The sequence below is a fragment of the Macaca thibetana genome, chromosome 17 (assembly GCF_024542745.1).
Source record: "Macaca thibetana thibetana isolate TM-01 chromosome 17, ASM2454274v1, whole genome shotgun sequence".
NCBI lineage: Eukaryota > Metazoa > Chordata > Mammalia > Primates > Cercopithecidae > Macaca > Macaca thibetana.
In genome coordinates, this window is record NC_065594.1 from 8,528,352 (window position 1) to 8,552,778 (window position 24,427).

At 42.5% G+C, this 24,427-nt stretch overlaps 1 protein-coding gene across 4 annotated transcripts in view; it reads left to right on the forward strand.

Annotated features, from left to right (window-relative positions):
* MTUS2 (microtubule associated scaffold protein 2) overlaps nucleotides 1–24,427 on the forward strand; it is a 625,283-nt gene that overhangs the window by 458,050 nt on the left and 142,806 nt on the right. For all 4 annotated transcript variants that reach the window (XM_050766814.1, XM_050766813.1, XM_050766816.1 and 1 more), the window contains 2 exons: nucleotides 4,631–4,729; nucleotides 20,907–21,118. In XM_050766814.1, coding sequence (XP_050622771.1) covers nucleotides 4,631–4,729; nucleotides 20,907–21,118 — 311 coding nt within the window. The remainder of the gene's footprint in view (nucleotides 1–4,630; nucleotides 4,730–20,906; nucleotides 21,119–24,427) is intronic.

Genomic DNA, 24,427 nt, shown 5'->3' on the forward strand with positions numbered 1-24,427 from the left:
GCTACTGAGGCCTAGCACGAGATGCCCGCTAGCTTTAGCAGCACAGAGCCTTCACTCAGGGAAAGAGATCAGGGAAAGCTGAGTCGGGTCTAAGGAAATACTGCTATTCAAGAAGGGTCAAAAAAAATAAGGAAAAGCTTCATAAATAAGTATCAGGGACTCTGGGGATTAATAGATACCAAGCAGTTGGTGAGTTTTTGGTGAGTAAAGAGTTTCCTCGTTGAGCCATTCAGTTAGACAGGGAAGCTGTAGTATGCTGAGTACTGACCCCCGAATATGTCCATGTATGGATCACCAGAACTTGTCATTGTTACCTTATAGGGCAAAAGGGACTTTGCATGAAGTTCGGAATGTTGAGATGGGAAGATTATCCTGGATTACCCAGATAGAGACAATGTCATCACAAACATCCTTGTAAGAGAGAGGCAGGAGGAATTAGAAAGACGTGACGCAGGAAGCAGGGATTGGAGTGATTGCTTTCAAGATGGAAGAAGGGGCCACTAGCCAAGGAATGAATGAAGCCACGAGAGGCAAACAAGGCAAGGAAATGGACTCTCCCCTGGAGAGTCTAGAAGCCACCAGCCTGGCCAACACATTGGCTTCAGCCCAGTGAGACTGATTTCAGACTTCTGACCTCCAGAACTGGAAGGGAATAAACGTGTGTTGTCTTAAACTCCTAAGTGGTAATTTGTTACAGTGGTAATGGGAAAACTAAAACAGAAGGAGCTGAAATTGAAGATGACCTGGAGTGGGCCAGGCAGACCAGGGAGAGGCTGAGCACTCGGCCTCCGTGAACAGCACAGGCTGAGACACCCGGGGTCACATGGAAACAGCAGGGGCACCTGGCAGAGGACAGGAGATCCTGGTGGGTGCTTTCCCCACACCACAGCGTTGGGACTTCCTTCTGAAGCCCAGGGTAAGCTTTGGAAAGGTTTTAACAGTAAAATCACGGGATCTTGTTAAAGGCTTAAGGTTTTTCTGGCAGTGCTAAGGAGGGTGAGTTAGGTAAAGATTCAGAGATTAAGGCACAAGACGGAGAAATTACTGAAGAGAAGTTTGTAGTTGTACCAGCAAGACATGATGAGGACTGAGCTGAGGTACAAAGTGAGAATGAATCAGGGGCCAGACTTAGGAGCTACTGAAGGTCAGAAAGATCTCGTGACTGCTAGATATGGTACGATGGAGAAGAAGACTGACTGGTTTCTGGTTTCAGTGACTGGGAGGACAATTGACTAGGAAACAAAGTACAGGACAGAGAATGGGTTTAAGAAGAAGCTAACCAGCTCCATTTGGGGAACAATGGTTTTTGTCATCTAATAGATAAGGAGTAATGTCTATTTGGCAACTGAAAACAGGTCTGGATCCCAGGAGAGATACCTGGGCCCACCTGGATTGGAAATCACAGATATGGTCATCAGTGTATGTAAGTCGGTGATGTGAGCCTGTTGAGTGGATAAGCTCACTCAGAAGACTGGGCAGGAGAAGGTGGAGGCTGCACTGGGAATACCTTGTTCCAGGTCTAAGGAAAGAAGACAGAGTAACCAAGAAGGCTGAGAAGACAGAGTAACCAAGAAGGCTGAGACAATGGCCGGGGGACAGTAGGAAAACATGAGACCAAAGACCGCACTAGCATTTCTAGACACTCAGAGATCTCGTCGAGTGAATGAAAGCTTACCGTGTATTTAGAAGACATTTATTCTGAGTCTAGATTGTAAAAAAAAAAAAATGGCAAGAAGAACAGAAGGTCTTGATTCATCACTGTAATTATCTGTGCCATCAATAATTCCCGGACCATACAAGAGTTCTCCAGGTGGCCTTGTGTTCCTGTGGTAGTTTGCCAGCAAAGGAAGGGTGAAACTTTCGGTTTGAGTTATTGCTATAGGATTGCTTGGATAAGACTTCTCTCTCCTTATCCTTTTATGGATCAGACAAATTAGTTTCATTACTGGTTTGGTTTCTCTCCTTTTCTTTTTGCTTATTAGTTATTATACAAGTAATGTGTGATGATTACAAAATATGGAACTAATGCAGAAGCATATTAAAATAAAAAGTAAAAACTCCTAAATCCTACTGCTTAGAAGTAACCACTATTAAAAGTTTGGTGCCTGTCTTTCAGATATTTTTACTTACTTGTAAGCATAATACAGGTGACATTTTGTGTTATAAAAATGGGATGATTCCATGCATGCTGTTCAACTAACTTTTTAATTTATCATGGACAGCTTTCCATGGCAGTACAATACAGAGCTATGATATCCTTTTTAATGGCTGCATAGTAGTCCCCGGTTTGAATATACCACAGTTCATATAACTTATGTTATACATGTTATAATTTATGTTTTTGCATACTTTTAGAAGTGTTTCAAAGAGAGATTTATACAAATGGAATTGCAGGGTCCAAACTATCAATATTTGCATTTTTGATACAATACAATTTGTACTCCATGAAAGCTGAATGGAAAATGCTGAAAGGCTACATAAATAATCATATTTAGTTTCCCTTTCAGCACAAAACATTAGGTTTAGTGCAGATTTGGGGACTTTAATATTTCCCTTCTCAGCTTTCAGGAGTCTCGGTGTCTTTCCATATTTGTTTATACCTAAAACCAAAGCCAAGTGAAGGAAGAGAATGGGGAGCTTAGCCATATAGTAGGTACCCTGAGGGGTCCCTGTGACTTCAGCAGAGTGCAGTGACTGGGCTTTCCAGACCTGGAAGGTGCAGCCTTCTGTGAGCCCTGAAATGCCTGGGCAAACCTGCCTGGAAAGAAGCCCAGAGGAGAGCAGGAGTTGGAGGGGCACACACTGAGGGGTCACCCTATCTGGGTCAAAGTTTGTGTTCTAGTGGGGAAGACAGACACTAAGAAAACAGGTGAGGATACAGTAGATTGTTGGGCAGTGACAAATGCTGTGAGGAAGAATGAAGTGGGTGAAGAGGAAACTGGCAGGTGGTGAGAGGGCCACATTAGCTGGAGCACCAGGCGTGGTGAGGAGAAGTGGCTGTGCTGAGACCTCCTGAATGGATGGATAAGCCATGCTTAAGGGCTAGAGAAGGAATATTCTGTGCAGAGGAACTCAAGCCACAGGAGGAAGAATGGCATGTTTGGGGACCAACAAGGCTGGCATTGTGGCTGGCAGATGTGGGCAGGGACAGTGACAGTGTCTTTGAGGTCATCTGGGGCTGCACCATCTGATATGGTGGCACATATCATAATTAAATGATTGCTTAATTAAATGAATCGATTAAATGATTGAGACTTCAGTGTCAGTAGGGCATGAGGCATGTTGGAAGAGCTGTTCTCAGACACTGTTTGTTGGGAATATGAATTAGTGGATCCTTTTGTTGGACGATTGGACTGTGCATAGCAACACTGCAAAAGAGCAGACTCAATCCAGCAAAAGCAATTCTGTGTATTTGTCCTCTGAAGATCCTGGTCTGTGTGTACCAAGAAACAAGTATAAGAGTGTTTATTACAGCACATGAAGCTATTTCATTAGCTAAACTTGTAACCATCTAAATGCTCATCCATAAGACCATGGGGAACTGAATTACAGTATGTCTTTGCCCATCTGTATGATGTGGCTCTTTTTTAAAAATCTGTAAATACACTGATAAGAAAAAGATCTCCAAAAATGTGGGTAGGTAAAAAGAAGTTGCAATGTTTAGTTCACATATTTAACTAGTAGCTGTATTTGTATATGTGTGTACTTTTATAAATACCTAGAAAAAAATCTGGGAGAATAAACACAAAACTGCTAGCAGCAGTTACCGCTGGAAAGAAGAGTGAGGTCTCAGGGTTTGGGGGTGAGCGTGGGGGTGACATTCATGGTCTGCATCTAAGGAACCACAGCAAGCTTTGTTTTTGAAATGACCTAACAGTGCGCTGAAGCCAGGGCAGGTTTGGGTTAATCTAGGTCTGTGTGATTTCGCTAATCTCCCATCCACTGCTCTTTGACTTTCTGACAAAGGAGATGTGAAGGTGAGCACTGTGCCTAGAACACAAAGGAGAAGCTGCACTGTGCCCCGGGTATCGCTGGACACAATGTGAGGAGCGTCCACATGTTTTTGCTGGACCAGCTCTGGCAGCAAGTTCCACGAAGGCTCAGCTGTAGCCAAGAGAGCTGAAAGGCTGTCTAGGTCACCTCTGTGGACCCGCTGCATGGAAATTAATTAGAGTTGGACCATGTCCCCTGTGGCTTGGCTCCAGGTGATGCGAAAGTTATTAGCAGCTATATGCAGCTACAGCATCCTTCCCCGTCTTCTGAAAATTTGTTTCGGCAGAGACAGGCAGGCAGACTAAGTTGGTGGCTGAGGACAGTAAAATTTTAATTCCCAGATAGTTTGGTCAGGGTCATTAGGGTGGCAGTGACTTTCAGAGAAGGGCATGTTTTTCATCAAATCGGAGACAGCAGTGTCCTTACTCCTCCCCTGACCACTCAAAACTAAATTCTTTTTCCTATAAACAAGTGTGTCATTCCTCAAGCACAGGGGGTGGTGACCATAGCAACAAATCACCCAACTATTTCTTTTGTTGATCTGTTTGACTTTTGTGAAGCCACCCTTTCCACAATTTCTGTTGCCATTTCAATTTTAACTACTTACCTTCTATTTCTCTTCTCCAACTATGCATAGGAACAAAGAAAGACACTCAGAAAGATCAAGATACGAATAAACCTGCTGTTTCATCTCCTAAGAGAGTAGCAGCTTCAGCCACCAAGCTTCATTCACCAGGTATGTAGGAAATATGATGTGTTACTTGGGGAGATGACTTGAACTTGGAATTTATCTTATTCAGATGTTATTAATGGAGCAATGCCAGCCCATGTGATTTACATGATTGTTCCAGAGCGTGACATACATATGCTGATGTTTTCTGACTCTAGATGAAATGAATCAACTGTTCACATCATTTTATCTGAAAAAAACAAGATGCTATGCTACGTTTAACTGGGAGGATCTTCTCTGTGTAGGGGTATCTGCTATTCCAATAGCATGTAGAAATCATTTACAATTGAAAAATAGACTTTAAAGATCTAACCTCAAGAAATAATATTGTCTAAAAGGAAGAAGAACAGAGATAAGGGGTATCAAATGATTTGTTAGTCTGTCAATGAGGAAACCATTTATTTGCATTTATTCAGATATGAACAAACTACATAAGGTTACTTGAAAGTCAAAAATTGTTTAATATGAATATTCCTGGCCAGGCGTGGTGGCTCATGCCTGTAATCCCAGCGCTTTGGGAGGCCAAGGGGGGCAGATCACTTGAGGTCAGGAGTTCCAGACCAGCCTAGCCAATATGGCAAAACCCTGTCTCTACTAAAAATACAAAAATTAGCCGGGTATGGTGGCTTTCGCCTGTAGTTCCAGCTACTTGGGAGGCTGAGGCAGGAGAATCACTTGAACTCGAGAGGTGGAGGTCGCAGTGAGCCGAGATCACGCCACTGCACTCCAACCTGAATGACAGAGCAAGACTTCATCTCAGAAAAAAGAAAAAGAAAAAGAAGAATATTCCCGTTGTAAGACGTTCCTGCCATTGTAGAACAGTATGCAATGCAACCTCAAAACATTTTCTTTAAGCCCAAAAATGGTGGCCTTAATAGCAGCTAATGTTTGAGCTCTGACTGCGTGCCAGGTACTGTCCTGTGCTCTTTAAATATGTTAATTGATTTAATGTCCACAATAACTCTGTGAGACAGGTTGTGTTATTGCCCCTCTCTTTACATGTGAGGAAACTGAGGCACAGACATTTCATTAATTTGCCCAAAGTCACAGGTAATAAGTAGTGGAGCCTTGGTTTTAACCTAAGCAATCTGTATTCCAAACTTGCATTGTTAGTTGCTACACTGTTAACCCAAAAGCATGGAGAATAGAGAACTTACTAAAATTGCTGATTAATTAAAAATTTATGGAAAATAGATTAAAGCTGTAAATGTGAAGGACAGGAGACAAAGCCTGGTAGTTGGGTGAGAGATCAGATCTGAGGACCCTGCATAAATCTGGAATTTCTAAAGGGCAACACTTTGGAAGGAAAAGAAAATTCACCCTGCAGGAGACTGGCCGACCGCAGCTCCAGCTCTGTGGGAAGCCGAGGATTTTTTTGAGGATTGTTGCATCTATGTTTGTCAGGGAAATTGGTTGTAATTTTCTTTTTATTTATGATGTTCTTTCCTGGTTTTAGTATTAGGGTGATACTGGCTTTATAGAATGATTTAGGGAGGATTCCCTCTTTCTCTATCTTTTGAATTCGTGTCAATAGGATTGGTACCAGTTCTTCTTTCAATGTCACATAGAAATCAACTGTGAATTCGTCTGGTCCTGGACTTTTTCTTGTTGGCAATTTTTTTTATGATCATTTCAATCTTGCTTCTTATTACTGGTCTGTTTGGAGTTTTAATTTCTTCCTGGTTTAATCTAGGAAGGATGTATATTTCCAGGAATTTATTTATCTCCTCTAGGTTTTCTGTGTTTTTCATGTAAAGGTGTTCATAGTAGCTTGGAATGATCTGTTGTATTTTTGTGGTATCAGTTATAGTATTTCCTGTTTTGTTTCTAATCAAGTTTATTTGGATCTTCCCTCTTCTTTTCTTGATTCATCTTGCTAATGGTCTATCAATTTTGTTTATCTTTTCAAAGAACCAGGTTTTTATTTCATTTATCTTTTGTATTATTTTTGTCTTTCAGTTTTCTTTAATTCTGCTCTGATCTTTGTTACTTCTTTTCTTCTGCTGGGTTTCAGTTTGGTTAGTTTTTGTTTCTCTAGTTTCTCGAGGTGTGACCTTAGACTGTCTGTTTGTCCTCTTTCAGCTTTTCAATGCAGGCATTTAATGCTCCAAACTTTCTTTCCTCTTAGAACTGGTTTAGTTGTATCCCAAAGGTTTTAATAAGTTGTATCACTGTTATCATTCAGTTCAAATAATTTTTTAATTTCCATTTTGATTTCATTGTTGACCCAACGGTCATTCAAGAGCAGGTCATTTAATTTCCATGTATTTGCATGGTTTTGAGGGTTCCTTTTGGAGTTGATTTCCATTTTTATTCCACTGTGGTTTGAGAGAGTACTTGATATAATTTCAATTTCCTGAAATTTATTGAGACTTCTTTTGTGGCCTATTCTGTGGTCTGTCTTGGAGAATGTTCCACGTGCTGATGAATGTACATTCTGCAGTTGTTGGGTAGAATGTTCTGTAAATATCCACAAACTACGTTTTATCTAGGGTATAGTTGAAGTCCATTGTTACTTTGTTGAGTTTCTGTCCTGATGACCTGTCTGGTGCTGTCAGTGGGGTACTGAAGTCTCCCACTATTATTGTGTTGCTGTCTATGTCATTTTTTCAGGTCTAATAGTAAATGGTTTATAAATTTGGGAGCTCCAGTGTTAGGTGTATATACATTTAGTGTTGTGATATTTTCCTGTTGGACGAGTCCTTTTGTCATTATATAATGTTCCTCTTTGTCTTTTTTAACATTTTGCTTTAAAGTCTGTTTTGTCTGATATAACAATAGCTACTTCTGCTCACTTTTGGTATCCATTTGCATGGAATATCTTTTTCCACCCCTCTACCTTAAGTTTATGTGAGTCCTTATGTGTTGTTAGATGAGTCTCTTGAAGACAGCAGATACTTGGTTGGTGAATTCTTATCCATTCTTCCATTCTGTATCTTTTAAGTGGAACATTTAGGCCATTTACATTCAATGTCAGTATTGAGATGTGAGGTACTATTCTATTCATCATGCTGGTTGTTGCCTGAATACCTTGTTGTTGTTGTTTTTGTCATTGTGTTATTGTTTTATACATCCCGTGAGATTTATGCTTTAAGGTGGTTCTATTTTGATGTGTTTTGAGAATTTGTTTCAAGATTTACAACTCCTTTTAGCATATCTTGTAGTGCTGCCTGGTAGTGGCAAATTCTCTCAACATGTTTGTCTGAAAAAAGACTGTATCTTTCTTTCATTTATGAAGCATAATTTCATTGGATAAAAAACTCATGGCTAACAATTGTTTTGTTTAAGAAGGCTAAAGGTAGGACCCCAATCCCTTCTGGCTTGTAGGGTTTCTGCTGAAAAATTTGCTGTTAATCGGATAGATTTTCCTTTATAAATTACTTGATACTTTTTCCTGACAACTTTTAAGGTTCTTTCGTTTGTCGTCACTTTAGATAACCTGATGACTAGGTGCCTAGGCAATGATCTTTTTGTAATAAATTTCCTGGGTGTTCTTTGAGCTTCTTGTATTCAGCTATCTAGATCTCTAGCAAGACCAGGGAAGTTTTCCTTGATTATTCCCTCAAATTTGTTTTCCAAAGTTTCAGATTTCTTTCCTTTCTCAGAAACACCAATTTTTCTTAGATTTGGTCATTTAACATAATCCCAAACTTCTTGGAGGTTTTATTCATTTTTTAAAATTATTTTTTCTTTGTCTTTGTTGAATTGGGTTAATTCAAAAGTCTTGTTTTTCAGCTCTGAATTCCTTTCTTCTGCTTGTTTGATTCTATTGGTGACACTTTCCAGTGTATTTTGCATTTATCTAAGTGTGTCGTTCGTTTTCAGAAGTCGTGATTGTTTTTTATTTATTTATGCTATCTATTACTCTGGAGATTTTTTCATCCATACCCTGTAACTTTTTTTTTTTAAGTTGGTATTCACCTTTCTTTGGTGCCTCCATGTGTAGCTTCATACTCAAACTTCTGAATTATTTTTCTGGCAATTCAGAGATTTCTTCTTGGTTTGGCTCAATTGCTAGTGAGCTAGTGTGATCTTTTGGGGGTGTTAAAGAATCTTGTTTTGTCATATTACCGGAATTGTTTTTCTGGTTCCTTATCATTTGGGTAGCCTATGTTGGAGGGAAGATCTGTGGCTCAAGGGCTATTGTTCAGATTCTTTTGTCACACGGGGTGCTCCCTTAATGTGGTGTTCTCCTCCCTTCCTCTAGGAATAGGACTTCCTAAGAGCTGAACTGTAGCTATTGTTATATTTGTTCTGGGTCTAGCCACCCAGCTGAGCTACCAGGCTCCAGGCTGGTACTGGGGAGTGTCTGCAAAGAGTCCGGTGATATCATGTGTCTTAAGGTCTGTCAGCCGTGAGTAACAAGCACCTGCTCCAGTGGAGGTAGCAGGGGAGTGAAACGGACTCTGAGAGGGTCCTCGGTTGTAGTTTTGTTTAGTACACTGGCTTAGTGTTGGTTGACCTCCAGCCAGGAGGCGGCACTTTCAAGAGAGCCTCAGCTGCAGTAGTGTAGGGAGGATACGAGCTTGCCCTAATGCCACCTGGATGATAAGTATTTGGTTTCTTAGGTGGTGGGCAGGGCCCTGGAACTTCCAAGAGATTGTGTTATTTGTCTTTAGCTACCAGGGTGGGTAGAGAAAGACAATCAGGTGGGGGCAGATTTAGGCATGTCTGGGCTCAGACTCTCCTTGGTAGAGGGGGCTCCCTGGGGCTGTTGTGCAGGATGGGGGTGTGGTTTCAAGCCAATGGAATTATGTTCCCAGGGGCATTATGGCTGCCTCTGCTGGGTCACGCAGGTCGGCAGGGGGAAAGCTGGCAGTGACAGGCCTTACAAGGCCAGTGTCACTCCCACATGTCCCCCCAACAGCACAAGAGGGACATGCCCCAGGCTAAAAGCCTCCCTGCTGAGAAAGCAAGTGGGACTTTCAGGTTTCACGCCTCCCCACCTGCAGCGGCTTCTGTGCTCCTATCCGTACTCCCAGATCACCTCCTCTCCAGACTCTGTCCAGGAAACTGCGCAAATTGTTTTAAAGTTCAGCTGGAAGTTTCCTTCTCCCTGTGATCTTTCCCCAATTCCACTGGCCCCTCCCCCAAGAACCCCTGAGAGACGAAGGCAGAAATGGCTTCCCTGGGGTTCGAGAATGCCTACAGGACTCCCACTGCTTCCCCTACCCTTATATTTTGCTCAGCTCTCTAAATTTGTCTTAGCTCCCGATAAGGTCAAATCCTTCTCCCGTGATCTGGTTCTTCAGGCTCCCCAGTGAGGACGTGTGTTTGGGGACAGTCGTTCCCCTGTCACACTTCGGACACTCATAGTTTTTCAGCTGTGTCATGCAGCCCGCAGCAACAAGCCACCTCTTTCAAAGGGTCTGTGGATTCTCTCAGCTTTCCTGGTGTGTTCTTCAGTAGTTCTTGGACCAAAAGTTCCCAGTGTGTCTCCATAAGCTGCTCTGTCCATCTGAGTGGGAGCCGTAGGTTAGTCCTGCCTCCCGTCTGCCGTTTTCCCTCACTTTCTGATTTCTGTTCTTTTTACTCTTCTTCTGCTTATACTGGGTTTAATTAGCTGATGTCATTGGTTGGAGGTCTTTTGTTAATTATGTATGTGTTTAGTACAGTAAATCTCTCTGTACAAGTTGCTTTAGTCATAGTCCACACATTTTGACACATTCGGTTTTCATCTTCATTGAGTTCAAAATATTTTCAGATTTCCCTTTTGAATTTCTTCTTTAGTCCATGATTATTTGGAAGTGTATTGTTTAGTTTGCACATATTTGGGGACCTCTCAGGGATCTTTCTGTTATTGATCTCTAATTTGTAATTCTAATTTGGTTGGAGAACATACTTTGGATGATTAAAAAAAAAAAAAAACCACAAACCTATTCCTCCCGTCACAGCACCTCTGACACCACACATGTGAGGTTTCCACACCAAGCGATTCTCCACTTCTCTGTGGACACCACCCGAGTGTCCTACAATTTGATTCAAGTATAACACTAATTACCCAGAGTTAGCACAGGCCACACAGGTTAAGGGCTCAATCTCACAAGACTGACCCTCACTTTAGGTGCCAACTAAAAGTAGTAGGTGTGTATGTGACCCACACTTCTGTCTGACCTGACTACAAATTGGAGGTTCTCACAATCTTCTCCTTAAGTTGAATAATTTATTATAACAACTCACAGAAATCAGGGAAACATCTCAGTTATTTACCAGTTTATTATAAAGGATATGATGAAGGATACAGATGAAGAGTTGGATGAGGAGGTACATAGAGTCAGGTCCAGAGTGCAGGAGCTTGTGTCCCACAGAGAGAGGGCGCTCCACCATGTTGATACCTGGATGCATTCACCAACCCAGAAGTCCTCCGAATCCTATACTTCAGGAGTTTTGATAAGGCTTCATCACACAGACATGACTGATTCTTAACTCAGTCTCCAGCCGCGGAGGAAGGGGAGAGAGGGAGCTGGAAGTTTCAAGCTTCTAATCATGGCTTGGTCTTTCTGGTGACCAGTCCCTATCCTGAAACTATCCAGGAGCCAGCAAGAGAAGCTGTCATTAGAGCAAATAATGCTTCTGTTACCCAGGAAATTCCAAGGGATTTAGGAGCTCTGTGTCAGAAACTGGGATCAAAACCAAATGTTAGAACAAAAGATTCTTCTAGCACTCATATCACTCAGCAAAGTACAAGGGTTTTAGGAACTCTGTGTCAGAAATTGGGGGCAGAGACCAAATATATATTTCTTATTATGTCACAGATGACTCGAATCCTTTTAAATTTATTGAGCCTTGTTTTAAGACCCACAACAAGATCTACCTTGGTAAACATTTCATGCATACTTAAAAAAACAGCGTCTACTCTGCTGTTTCTGTGTGGAGTGTTCTACAAATCTCATAGGTCAGGTTGGCTGAAGCATTGTCAAGTATTCTATACCCTCACTGATTTTCTCTCTACCTGTTCTTTCAGTAGATGAGAGAGGGCTTGAAATCTCAGACTGTAATTGCAGATTTGTCTGTTTCCTTTGTCAACTTTATCAGCCTTTCCTCCATATATTCTGAATCAGCTCTATAAGGTATGTAAAGTTTTAGTTTATCACTTTGATGAATTGGCCACTTTATCATTATGAAATGAACTTCTTTATCCCTGGTAATAATTTTTTCCTTGAAATCTACTTTTTTCATTGTTAATAGAGCCACTCCAGCTTTCTGTTATTTTCAGCGTGGTATAATCTTTCCGTACTAACCTTTTCATCTATTTTTCTATTTATTTTTAAGTAGGCTTCTTATAGGCCTCATGTAATTAGATCTTACATTTTTATCCAATCTGCAATCTCTGCCTTTCATATACATCTGATGTTATTACTGATGTAATTGAGATTAAATCTACCATCTTGCCATATTTTCTATTTAACCCATATGTTCTTTCTTTTCTTTTCCCTCTTTTACTTCCTTCTTTTGGCATTGGAAAGTTTTTTATGATTCCGTTTATCTCCTTTGTTCATGTATTAGCTATCTGTCTCTTATTTTTGTGTTCTCAGTGGTTGTTTTATCCAGTGGATGTTTCATAATATATGTCATTAGCTTTCAACATTCTAGCTTCAAGTGACATTATATCACTTTGTACATGATGTAAGAATGTTATAACAGCATATTTCCATCTCTCTTCTGGCATTTGTGCTATTGTTATTAGATACTTTACTTCTACATATATTATGAACCTATACTACATTGTTATTATTATTGATTATCGACACTCAGTTTTCTTTTAAAGAAATTTAAATAATAAAAGTCTTTTGAGTTACTCATTTAATTGCCATTTTTAGTATTTTTTATTTCTTTGTGTAGATCCACATTTCTATCTGGTATCATTTTTCTTCTGTCTGAAGGACTTCCTTTAACATTTATTGTAGTGGAGGTTTGCTGGTGGTGAATTCTTTTGGATTTTGTTCACCTGTGCTTTTGATAAATATTTTTGCTTTGTTCCGAATCCAAGTTGGTATTTTTTTCTTTGAATATTTAAAGATGCTGTTTTGTTTGTGTCTATCTTGAATGATGTCTAGTGGAAAATCTGCTGTTATTCTTATCTTTGGGTCTTTGTACATAATGTGTCTTTTTTCTGGCTGCTTTAAAGATGTTCTCTTTTTCATGGGTTTTGATCAGTTTAATTACAATATTCCTTGTTGTTGTTTTCTTCGTGTTTTTGTGCTTGAAGTTTGTTGAGATTTTTGGATCTGTTTTTATAGTTTTCATCAAATTTGCGGTGTTTTGCCCATTGTTTTTTCAAATATTTTCAGTCCTCGTTCTTCATCTTCAGGGACTCCAATAACACATATATTAGGCCTCTTCAAGTTGCGCTACAGCTCCTGTTCAAAGTGATATTCTGTTCATTTCTTTGAGTATTTCTTCTCTCTGTGTTTCATTCTGGATAGTTTTGATTGCTATATCCTCACTACTTTTCCTTTCCCTTTCTTTTTCGTAAAATAACATTTATTTATTAACTCACAGTTCTGTAGGTTAGACATCCAGATGTGGCTTACCTTGAATTCTCTGCTCAAATGATCACAAGGCTGATATGAAGATGTCAGCCAGGCTGAGTTCTTGACTAGAGGCTCTGGAGAATGTTTGCTTTTAAAGTCATTTAGGTTGTTGGTAGAATCTAGCTCATGTGCTTGTAGTACTAGAGTTTTTGTTTCCTTGCTGGCTATCAGTCAGGGACAACCTTCAGCTCATAGGGCCATCCACATGCCTTGCTATGTGCTCCCTTTTATCTTCAAAGCAGTAATGGTGTGTTGAATCCTTCTCAGACTTCAAATCTCTGACATGCAGCTCTATGACCAGCTGGAGATAACTCTGCTTTTAGTAGACTTGCTTGATTAGGCCAGGCTCACCCAAGATAATCTTCCTCTTAATGTGTAATATAATATAGTCTTGAGAGTGGTATCTCTTCATGTTCATGGTTGTTATGCAGTTGTTTTAGTCCACTTGGGCTGCTATAACAAATACCATAGATTGGATGACTTAAACAATAGAATTTTTTTCTCATGATTCTGGAGGCTGAGAAATCCAAGAGCAAGGTGCTGACTGATTTGTTTCTGGTGAGGGTCCTCTTCTTTGTTTGCAGATGAATACATTTTTGCCATAGCCTTACACGTGGGAGAGACAGATTATTGCTCTCATATTTCTTCTTATAAGAGCACTAATCCCATTCATGAGGGCCCCACTCTCAGGACCTAATCACCTCCGAAAGGCCCCACTTACAGATGTCATCACATTGGGAATTAGGGCTTCCATATATAAATCCTGAGAGCACACAGTCAGTCAGTTCATAGCAGCAGGGTATGTACATGAAGGGGCAGTCACTGAGGGCAAGTGTAGGGTCTTGCCACCACAGGTGGATTTCGAGTCCTAAAGAATGGCAACTTGGAAATGCTACATAACCACAGTGGAGAGGTCTGGGAGGGACAGTTTTTCTTTTTCCAGGATCTTCATTTCTTTTTGATGATGATGCTTCTTTATTCAGATTACTGAATATCAAAGAAAATCAACTGAAATGGTTAGTGCCTCCATCAGGCCTTTGGGCCTTCAAATGACATCTGGCCTCGGAGAAGCTTTCTGGGTGTCTCATTTAAGGAGAGTTCCTCTCCCCTCCTGGACTGTAAATTGAATCATGGCAGGAACTATCTTTTCTGTCATCTCTCCCTTCCCCAAAACAAAACAAGCCAGAATAACAAACATCCCCTGACCCTCATATTTCTGACACATTTTTCTCCCCATCTGGACACCCAGTTTTGAGAAAAAATTGTTTATGTTCCCCATCCCGGTCCCCATGCTTACAAATGACTCTACCTGCTACCATCTAGACACCCCACTATTCTACTACAAAGGCCACTACTGATTTCTTGGTTAGTAAGGTGTTTTGTTTTGTTTTGTTCTGTTTTTGAGACAGGGTCTCACTCTGTCACCCAGGCTGGAGTGCAGTGCGTGATGTCAGCTCACTTCAGCCTTGACCTCCCAGGCTCGAGCAATCATCCCCCCACAGCCTTCCAAGCAGCTGGGACTATAGGTGTGCACCACCATACCTGGCTAATTTTGGTTTTGTTTTGTTTTGTTTTGTTTTGTTTTTGTAGAGATGAGGTCTTTCTATGTTGCCCAGGCTGGTCTCAAACACCTGAGCTCAAGCCATTGTCCTGCCTTGGCCTCTCAAAGTGCTGGGATTACAGGCATGAGCCACCATGCCTAGCCCCCATAGTATTCTTAAGTTTTTTTCTGGAGTGAAGTTATGTCACTCGGAAGGAGTCTGATCATTCTGGGTTTTGCTCTTCAGCCTTATTAGGCAGGTACTGATCAGCAGTTCTTCCCAGCCAATTTTTCTACACTACTGAGCAAAAGCTGTCTGAATGCTTTACCTGATGCCCATGAAGTATGAGGTGTTCCAAACTGGCTGCTGGGAACAGGAACTATTTGTGGCCTTTGGTGGACTCTTAAGTATTGTCCCACTAATCCTTGGCAGAGTTCTGTCCCCAACCTGAGATCCTCTCTCCACAGGCAGGCATGCACTGATCAGAACCTGGATGAAAATTCGAGGTCACTCCTCAGATCTTCAGAATTCTCTCGGTGGAGCTCAGTCCTCTCTGGTACTCTACCTTGTAGGCTCTAACTCCTGACCTCCCTGAGCCCCCAGATCCACTTTCTCAACTCAGAGAAACCTCCGGGCTCTACCTGAGTCCCCCGATTCCCTGCACCAGAGTTTGAAAAGTCATGTGGGTGATGAGCTTCAGCAATTGTAGGTTCACCTCGTTTGTTTTCTGACTCTCAGGGATCACTGTGCTTCATTGCCTAAAGTTTAATGTCTTGAAAACTATTGTCTTGTATATTTGGGGCTTTTTTTTTTTTTTTTTTTTTTGCTGATTTCAAATGAGAGGGTAAGTCTGATCCCACTTACTTCATCTTGGCCAGAAGTAGCTATATTTGAATATAAAAATTTGGCAATTGTCATAACACCATTAAGCCACTATTTTTTACCTTTGGAGAAAAAAGGGATTCAGATTTACCTAGATAAATAGCACCCGTACTTCTTGTAAATAACAATAAGTTTCCTAAAGTTGAAAATACTGTATGCCACGTTTTATCTTGTCTAGAGAGTGGGTTATATGAACAAAGTGTTTATTGTTGGATCTGGAAACCCTGATTGTAGCTTCCTGTTTTTTCGGTTCTTCTGTACATCAAAACACGAAAGAATCTGCTCCTACCTTGGGAGTACCTTGCTCCTACAGGGCGTAGTTATGGGATGGCCCGGTGCTACCCAAATTTGTAATTCCTGCCCCCATCTGTACTTAGGACCAGCTGGAAGGAAATCCCCACCCACACGCCATCTGCTCAGCCTCTCCCCACCACAAGCTCACCCCAGCCAAGCCATTGCCAGTACTAAGTAGGAAAATAGTGGGCCACTGGGCAGCGTTTTCTGAAATAAATTTAGATTGGTTTAATAAAAATAAAGCCTGTCCAAGTCCACAAAGAAATCAGTGCATGGACTCCCTAGGGTGTCCTGCTGTCTGTTATGATGCTGACCAAACCCATGAAGTGCTTTGTCTTCAAGTGGGAAGCTATCAAAGTTCTGTCCTGTAATTATTTGCCTTCTTGTCTATGGTGTGAAGGTCATGGGCCATCTCTGATGTTATAAATATGCAGGTTCCCATGCGGCACTGTTTGTTATTGTGTCAGTTAAGCTTTCCAGCTTTAAAATTAAACCAATCTTTTTCATCCATTACAATCCTCTGGATAGGGACTGGATGACTGCCGATGAATTTTTAATATTTTCTTTCCATTTTCAAAGGCCGTGTCCTCTCCCGTGCTCAGCGTTTGCACGCAATGCCTAGCCTTTGCACGCAAACTGTTCGCATCCACCTTTGTGCTGTAGAAGGTCACCAGCTTCTCCCTGGAGGCCTCACAGTTACCAGCTGCCACTGAGATCAGCATGGATTCTATCTTCTCCTGACCAGAGTTATGTAGCCAATAGGATGGCTGCAAAAAAATCATGATTGGGGTAACATTTAGATGGCAGGAGGGTGTTCTAGATTTAGAGTATGCGCCCCAACCAGGGAGATCTGTTAGAGATGCTGTAGAGTGGTTCAGCAATGTGCTTAATTGGTAAGAGCCCTGGGCAAGGCAGTCAGAAGACCAAGAGCCAGGCCTGGCCAGGTCCCTACAGGACAAGGATTGCCTGAGGGCAAGGACTGGGCTTTACTTCTTTTCATTTCCCGCTGTGCCTTGCACAGTCTCATTCACAGAGTCAGTGCTGAAGAGAAGGTGTCAGGTGGTTTTGCGGCCGAAAACCACATGACAAGAAGCATGCATGTGAAGTCAGCTTTGTGTGTAGGTCAGGACAAAACACTAATCTAGGTATTTCTGCTCGTATATTTCACACAGAAAAGGAAGTACATTGGAGATAAGGCTCATTAACAGTTGGGTAGTGTACTAGGGCCAGTGAGTAAAAAATTGGCAATGCTACTCTCTTTTCCCTGCATTTAAAGATTCTGAATCCATTGGTAAGCCCTGTGTTGAAGGCCCCTATTCACTAATATCCATTTCCTAGTTCAGCTGGGTAGAAATCAGATAGACATTGTAGGGGACCAGAGTCTCACTTCTTTGGAAAGCGTCTAAGTAGGTTCTGGCTGCCTGCACAGTGAGGTCAGTGGCATGCCTGCCTGCTTTTCTGCTTTGAACCTGAGACCACCCCAGAAGCAATAGAAGTACTGCAAGGAGCAGGGAAGGAGGCGATAACAAAACACTCCTACATCTGAAAGTGTCGTGGGGGAACGTGACATGCCCCTCCTTTAAAGCCTGCGCGGTGGCACTAGTGAGAAATATGATGGGGAAGAGGTCAGGAGTGGGTCACCACCACACCAACACCACTTCTCATCCCAGGCCCACCATGTGCCTTGGGAGCTGCCTGTGACCACCACCCTGCAGAAGTTGGCCCTCTAATTATTCCACAAACCTGGTGCTTCCTAAGCAGATGTGCATTCTAGCTTCACTATGTGCGGGCTCTTGAGAGAAAAATGAGAAGCAAACACCTGTTCTGAAACAGCTGAAGCTGGCTGTGTCAGTGATCTTCATTCATCATAAGCTGTCCATCCCCAAGGTGGCAGTGAGCCTGAGCTGCGATCTTTATGCACCACCCTGGGGACCGTCTGACATGTGGGTGGACAGGAAAGGAGGTGACAGTACATCAGGGAATCAGCTATAGAAGTAGTAACAAAGATCGACAGCACGAGAAAGAATACTGTTTTTAGCAAAGACAAAAGACTGCCAGTGACAGTATGCCAGTGACAGTACAATGATTATTAGTCCTAGGCAAAGTCACGCTGGATATGTTTAGAGAATGGCAGGACCCTTTTCACCTTAAAGCAATAGAGAACTCTACAATCAACTTTGTTTCTCAGCTTTTCCTTCCTAAAGTCTTAGGTGCCGGAGCCTTGATCTGTGCTCTGACAGTGATGGAGTGCCACCGGTCCTGAACCAGGATTAGTTTCACAAGGTAGTTTGGTGTCACAGAGCCGCCAAACTTTCGCTTGGTGTGTTGATCCCAAAAGTTGACGTTGTCAGGGGAGCCTCTATCTTAGCTCAGAACACGGGTTGTTTGCTGGCCCCAGAAGAAGAGGTGAGCTTTTTGCACTGTTGTTCAGTAGAACACTGGAATTTTGAATAGGTGAGTAAAAGCAATATAATAATGACACCAATATCAAAGTAAGTGCCAAGAGTAGAATTTCACTGAATCCTTTTATATTGTGCATTTACCATTGAGTATAATTTCTAACATCATGATGATGATATTATTAAAGGTGGTCATTCTTAGGAGCTATCCTACCCAGAAATAAATCTAACATCCAAAAATACATGACAGTGTGAGCGCCTGCTAACGTCCACAAGCTCAGAGGTGACTCTCTGTACCATGGGTTACAATTAGTTCTAATTCACTGAGCTGGAAATTGTTTTATTATTTTCTTTAGATTTCTAAAAGAAATGCCTTCTATTGTAACAGTGTCAGGCACCTGGTACCTCAACAAATTAATTAAAGCACTGAAGTGTTTTGTAAAATCACCAGCCACAGCAATAAAATGGAAAACAGCAATTGTGGGGGAAAAAAAAATCTATCTTTGGTCTTAAGCTGTGTCTTAGAGTTTAATGCAGGCAATAAAATCTCTCACCTTTTCTTAATGATGTTTAGTTGGTAGTCATATTTGTTTTCTTTTCAGCATTGAGAATGTTGAGATAAAGGACATATTCAGGTTGATTTGCCTACAACAAACAAGTGAGTTTTCTGGAATATTATGTACTCTGCTATCGTAAAGACAGTCTCTGTGAAGCAGTGATTTCACATTCTGCTATTCTGTTAAGTCAGAATAATTTAAGATGTGCCGTATGTGAGGTTACATGGCAATCTCTGATGACTTTTTAAGAGGAGAAGGAATTAATTTTAAAATTAGCATGGTTACCCTTTTTTTTTTTTTTTTTGAGATGGAGTCTCGCTCTGTTGCCCAGGCTGGAGTGCAGTGGCCGGATCTCAGCTTACGGCAAGCTCCGCCTCCTGGGTTTACGCCATTCTCTTGCCTCAGCCTCCCGAGTAGCTGGGACTACAGGCGCCCGCCACCATGCCCAGCTAGTTTTTTTGTATTTTTTAGGAGAGACGGGGTTTCACCGTGTTAGCCAGGATGGTCTCGATATCCTGACCTCGTGATCCGCCCGTCTTGGCCTCCCAAAGTGCTGGGATTACAGGCTTGAGCCACCGCACCCAGCTAGCATGATTACCCTTAAATTAACCATTAGAAGCATTTAGATCAATTAACCACTTTCCCCTTAAAAGATGAGGCCACTTGCACATTCACAAACCCGTTACTCTATGTTGTCTCAGTACACCAGGTACTAAAGGGGCTACATTTTCTGATTTGTTTTATATGTTGCTCCCTGGTATCTTGGAGAGGAAAAAAGAGGAGGAAGAAAACATTTGAAATATGAGTGAATTTATGATGGTGCTGGTCAGTGTCTGTGTCATGTCCTCTAGGAGTGTGATCTACTAGAGCGAAGGAAAGAACGCACCTTTGAGATGTAAGCCCATTGTCAATGGCAGGGGTTCTCTGACTGCCTGCGCGTCCTGGGTCTATCTGCGCCTCCCACAGAGGGACCAGAGGAAGGCGCCTGCCCACACACGGGTCTTGGGCCATGGTGGAGTGCTTTCCTCTGTGCTATTTTGGGGGACCTTGCCTTTTCTTTTTTTGAGCTTCAACCTAAAAATCACCACTCCTTTACCCCCAGAACCCTGTCCTCAACCCCAGGCAGAGCTCCTTGCCCCTTCATCTGTGGCCCTACGGCCCCTCACACTCACCTGGCCGGAGCCAAGTCACAGAAGGCTTTGCAGGCCATGGTAAGGTGTATGGACTTTCTTTTTACTGCGAGAGAAAGTGAACAGAGGGGTCCACACGGGTCATGACCTGCCTCACGTGTGCAGAGGTCATTCTGGCTGTGGCGTAGTGAAGGAAGAGAGGAAGCAGGGCTTCCTATCAGAGAGCGAGAGGGGATGATGGCTCAGACTGCACCTTTAGCCACGGAGGTGGCGTCAAGTCACATTGGAGGGATGTATTGCAGGAAACCTCACAGGACATTGGTCCTGTAGGAATTTAAAGTCGGGAGTTGCTAGAGCAGAGGTGGCCAGGGCTGTGACTTGGACTTGACATTGAAGAAAAGGGTAGTAGCCTCTAAGGCGAAGGAAGGGGCATCGAGGTGTTGTTCTCTGATGCCCAATTAAAAGGTTGCTAGATGATTATAGGTCTGACTTCCATCTGGATTGACTGATTGATTTCCCATTAGACATTTTCAAAGAGCAATCTCCTTTAAGAAAAAAAAAAAAATGCTTCTCTATCCAAGCAAGCCTAGAAGTGTCGGAAGCTGGAAGGAATTTGGCAATTTTGTCTATTGTCCTTTTTCCAAGCAGGAAACCTTGCACTTAGAACCACATTAATGGAACAATAATTTTAGTCCCTGTTTTTTCTTTTCAGTCCTTAAAGATGACAAACCGTGGGCAGTTTCTTCTCTACCACTTGAAGAACTCCTTGTGTAATAAGAAGCCGTTGTCACCTGTGTGCTGTGTGTTTTTTCACAGGTGACTGGAGTTTGGTTTTGTTTCTCACAGGATACCCAAAGCAGAGGACTGCGGCAGCTCGAAATGGGTTTCCGCCCAAGCCGGACCCGCAGGCCCGTGAGGCTGAGCGGCAGCTGGTGCAGCGGCTGAAGGAGCGGTGTGAGCGGCAGACCAGACAGCTAGGCATCGTGCAAGGGGAGCTGAGGAGGGCCATCTGCAGCTTTGATGCCCTTGCCGTGGCCACGCAGCATTTCTTTAGAAAGGTGAGGCCCCATTTCGTGAAGGTCCAAGGGCGTTTTGGTTAGGGGAGAAGGTGGTGATGGTGACAGTTCTTTGTGTGTGTTGCTGTTTTGGGTTTGAGTTTGGATCAGAGTGGAGTTTGGATTTTCGGGAGTTCGGGCAGAATCTCCTGAGGCATCCCATCATCTTTGGGGAGCCACATTTATCCTTAGGTGTGAAAGAAATATGTCTGGGAAGAATCATTAATCATCTTCATTCCGAAAGAGGAAATTATGTAAAAAATGAAAGGAAAGGATATACAGGGACATTTTTGCCGGTGAGATCTTTGCAGCAAATGGAGCATATGGTTGTTTGCATTTTCAAGGCGAGAGGTCACTTTCCAACATTTCTGCTCACATCACATCAAAGGGAGACAGGGCCACAGTCCCGTCCACCTCGGCTGTTGGTGGGCAATGGAACGTGCATGGCCTGGGACTCAGGGCCATGGCCCCAGTTCCCAGAGCGGCATGTGGAGAGGTTTGGATTCTCCCTGTACCCTCGATTTTTCTGAAAATGTAGGGAGTTTGGTTTCTCCTCTGCAAATGTCTGGATCTGTGTGTGTACACTGAATCTGTTATTAACCATGGAGCAGTTAAACTTCCCAGCCTTTCCCCGGGGGACAGAGGTGGGAGCCTAGTGTCCCACTGCATTTGTGCTCCACCTTGAAGTCACCAAGGTGTCCTTGGGGGAGAAAAAGCATAAACATTATAAATGCACATTTTTGAGATTCATGTATGGACCTCCTGGTATCTATACATGGGGGGGATGTAAAAGTGCTGTATAAATGCTCTCCAAATAAGAGTGAATTAATGAAATATCCGGCCAATTTCAAAAGAAAAGCAGAAGAATGTGAAGTGACTCCATGTCCCCTGGCAGCTTCCTTTTTGGCCTTTTATGGCATCCTTCACCTTCCGCTCTACTCCAGTATAGAAGCCTGAGCTGCTGTTTCTTTGTTGTTGTTATTTTTGTTTGTTTAAAGCTTTCACCAGAAAGAGCCATTTTTCAATCTGTTGTGGTAATAAATGACAAGATGAATAGGCAACCCTGAAATTTCCATTTACCAATAGTTTCAGCTTCCTCCCCAACCAGAATTTTAACCCCAGCAGAATATGGCCAATGTGAATTTCATACCTTCCTTTCTGGTCTAGTCATGATGCGTGACATGATCTGGTAAGCGTGCATTATGTAACCCTATAAGAAAGTTACAAACACATCTTCAAGGAGCCCAGGGGCCTGACTGGGCATGGTCAAGATGAGCATTTTTGCAGTTAGGGAAGGTGCTTTGTCGAATTTCCCACTGAGTGTCAGGTTGTGCCTAAAGAGGAAAACAGGGCTGTTCCTTGAAGTTCAGTGATCCTGTTGATATAGTTTATATCGCCGTGCTGCCTGCTGTGGGACTCCACCTTTCAGACGTCATCCAAAGAGTCAGGATGGACAAAGCAATAGATATTGATACACATATTGATAATATGTTCCATGTTCTAGAAGTTGGAGCTTTTAGGCCCCACTTTTGGGATCATGGCAGGGGAGAGAGTAACTGTGCCAAAATTAGGGGTCCCTGTAGTTGAGCATTTCCATGTTCCAGGGAAGTTCCTTGTTGGCCTGCAGACCATGGGTTTTACTTCTTTGCCGCACGCACGTGGCTCTCAAACCAGAGACCAACAGCGGCTGGCAGGTGATTTGCAGGCATCTCCACTGGACCTCCCTGCTACTACAGCTGCACTTGGCATGACATTTCAGCAAGACGGATGGTGGACATGAATTTCATTTTCTTTTCAGTAAATCACAACCAGTAACTCCAAATGAGCTTCAAAAATGACCGTGGCATTTCACCTCCCACACAATGTATTTTTTTTCTCTGTCTTTCTGATCTCTACGCTCTCTCTCTCTCACCAGATAAATGCCAGAAGAAAAAACGGAAGATAAAATTTTTTTTTTTAAAGTTAAAGTCCTAATTGAACATAATCAGCATCTTTTATGCAGGCCGTCATGCATGCCATGTAGTTTAAGGTGATGGATTTGAGAATTTGCTAGTAATACCGAATTAGACCAGGAGGTGTGACATGGGGCGGAGAATCTGGGAAAATAGAGGCAAAGCAGCCTTGGAACCTTCAACAATGGAGCCCTCTGAAGTTACCAGGTCAGGAGAACCCAAGGTATCCCATGTCACACTTGTGGGAAACCCATGCACTATTATTGTGAGTGAGATATGGTCTGAGTCGAGCACATCAGCTTTGAGGAAGCGTGACCTGTACAGCCTGAAAATGCACGATCTCTTTGCTCTACTGGTTAGAAGGCCCTGCCAGAATTCCGTCCTGTAAGGAATGCACGTGTATCTTTTGTACACTGTAGCATATTCATCTGCAGAGCATGCTCTGGTGGAGAGAGGACACGGTGCTAACCCAGAGTCAGTTCCATCTCTGCCCTGATCCAGTGGGGAGACCTTGAGCAAGTTCCTGCCCCTTAGTGCACTTCGTCATCGTCACCGTAGGAATAACATCCCTGTCCTTGCTGTCTTCCCCCCGGCTGACTCATTAACTTTGAATCTCAGTTTTCTCCACTTAAAATAGAATTCATAATAGCTCTTCATGAAGTCATTGTGAGAATGTAGTGAATTAATGTGCAAAGATGCTTTATAGAGATAGGTTTCACTATGTTTCCTAGGCTGGTCTCAAACTCTTAGTCTCAAGGGATCCTCCTGCCTCAGCCTCCTAAAGCCCTGGGATTATAGGCATGAGCCACCATGCCCAGCTGGCAAAGGCACTTTTTAAACAAATATTCAATCAAACATTCTTTTCTGAGTACAAAGATATCTGTCAAGATCTACCTCAACAATTTTACTCTCAAGTGGGAGAAGGTGAAAACACAGTCAAAGCCCCTGAAGAGCTTGGTCTGGAATGTACTTTAAAAATAATTTAAAAAAATAATTTTTAGTGGCCAGGCTCCACCAGCCTGGCCAACATGGTGAAACCCCGTCTCTACCAAAAATAAAAAAAATTTTAAAAATTAGCCGAGTGTGGTGGCACGTGCCTTTGATCCCAACTACTTGGGAGGCCGAGGCAGAAGTATTGCTGGAACCCTGGAGACGGAGGTTGAGGTGAGCCAAGATTGCGCCACTGCCCTCCAGCCTTGGTGACAGAGGGAGACTCCATCTCAAAATACATTTTTTAAAAATAAAAATGAAAATAATTTTCTAATATAGCTCTTCAGTTACTGCTATATATTTTTACCTGAATGTGCTGATGCCATTAATTTAAATATATGTTGGAAGTAAGCCTCACCACTAGAGAAAA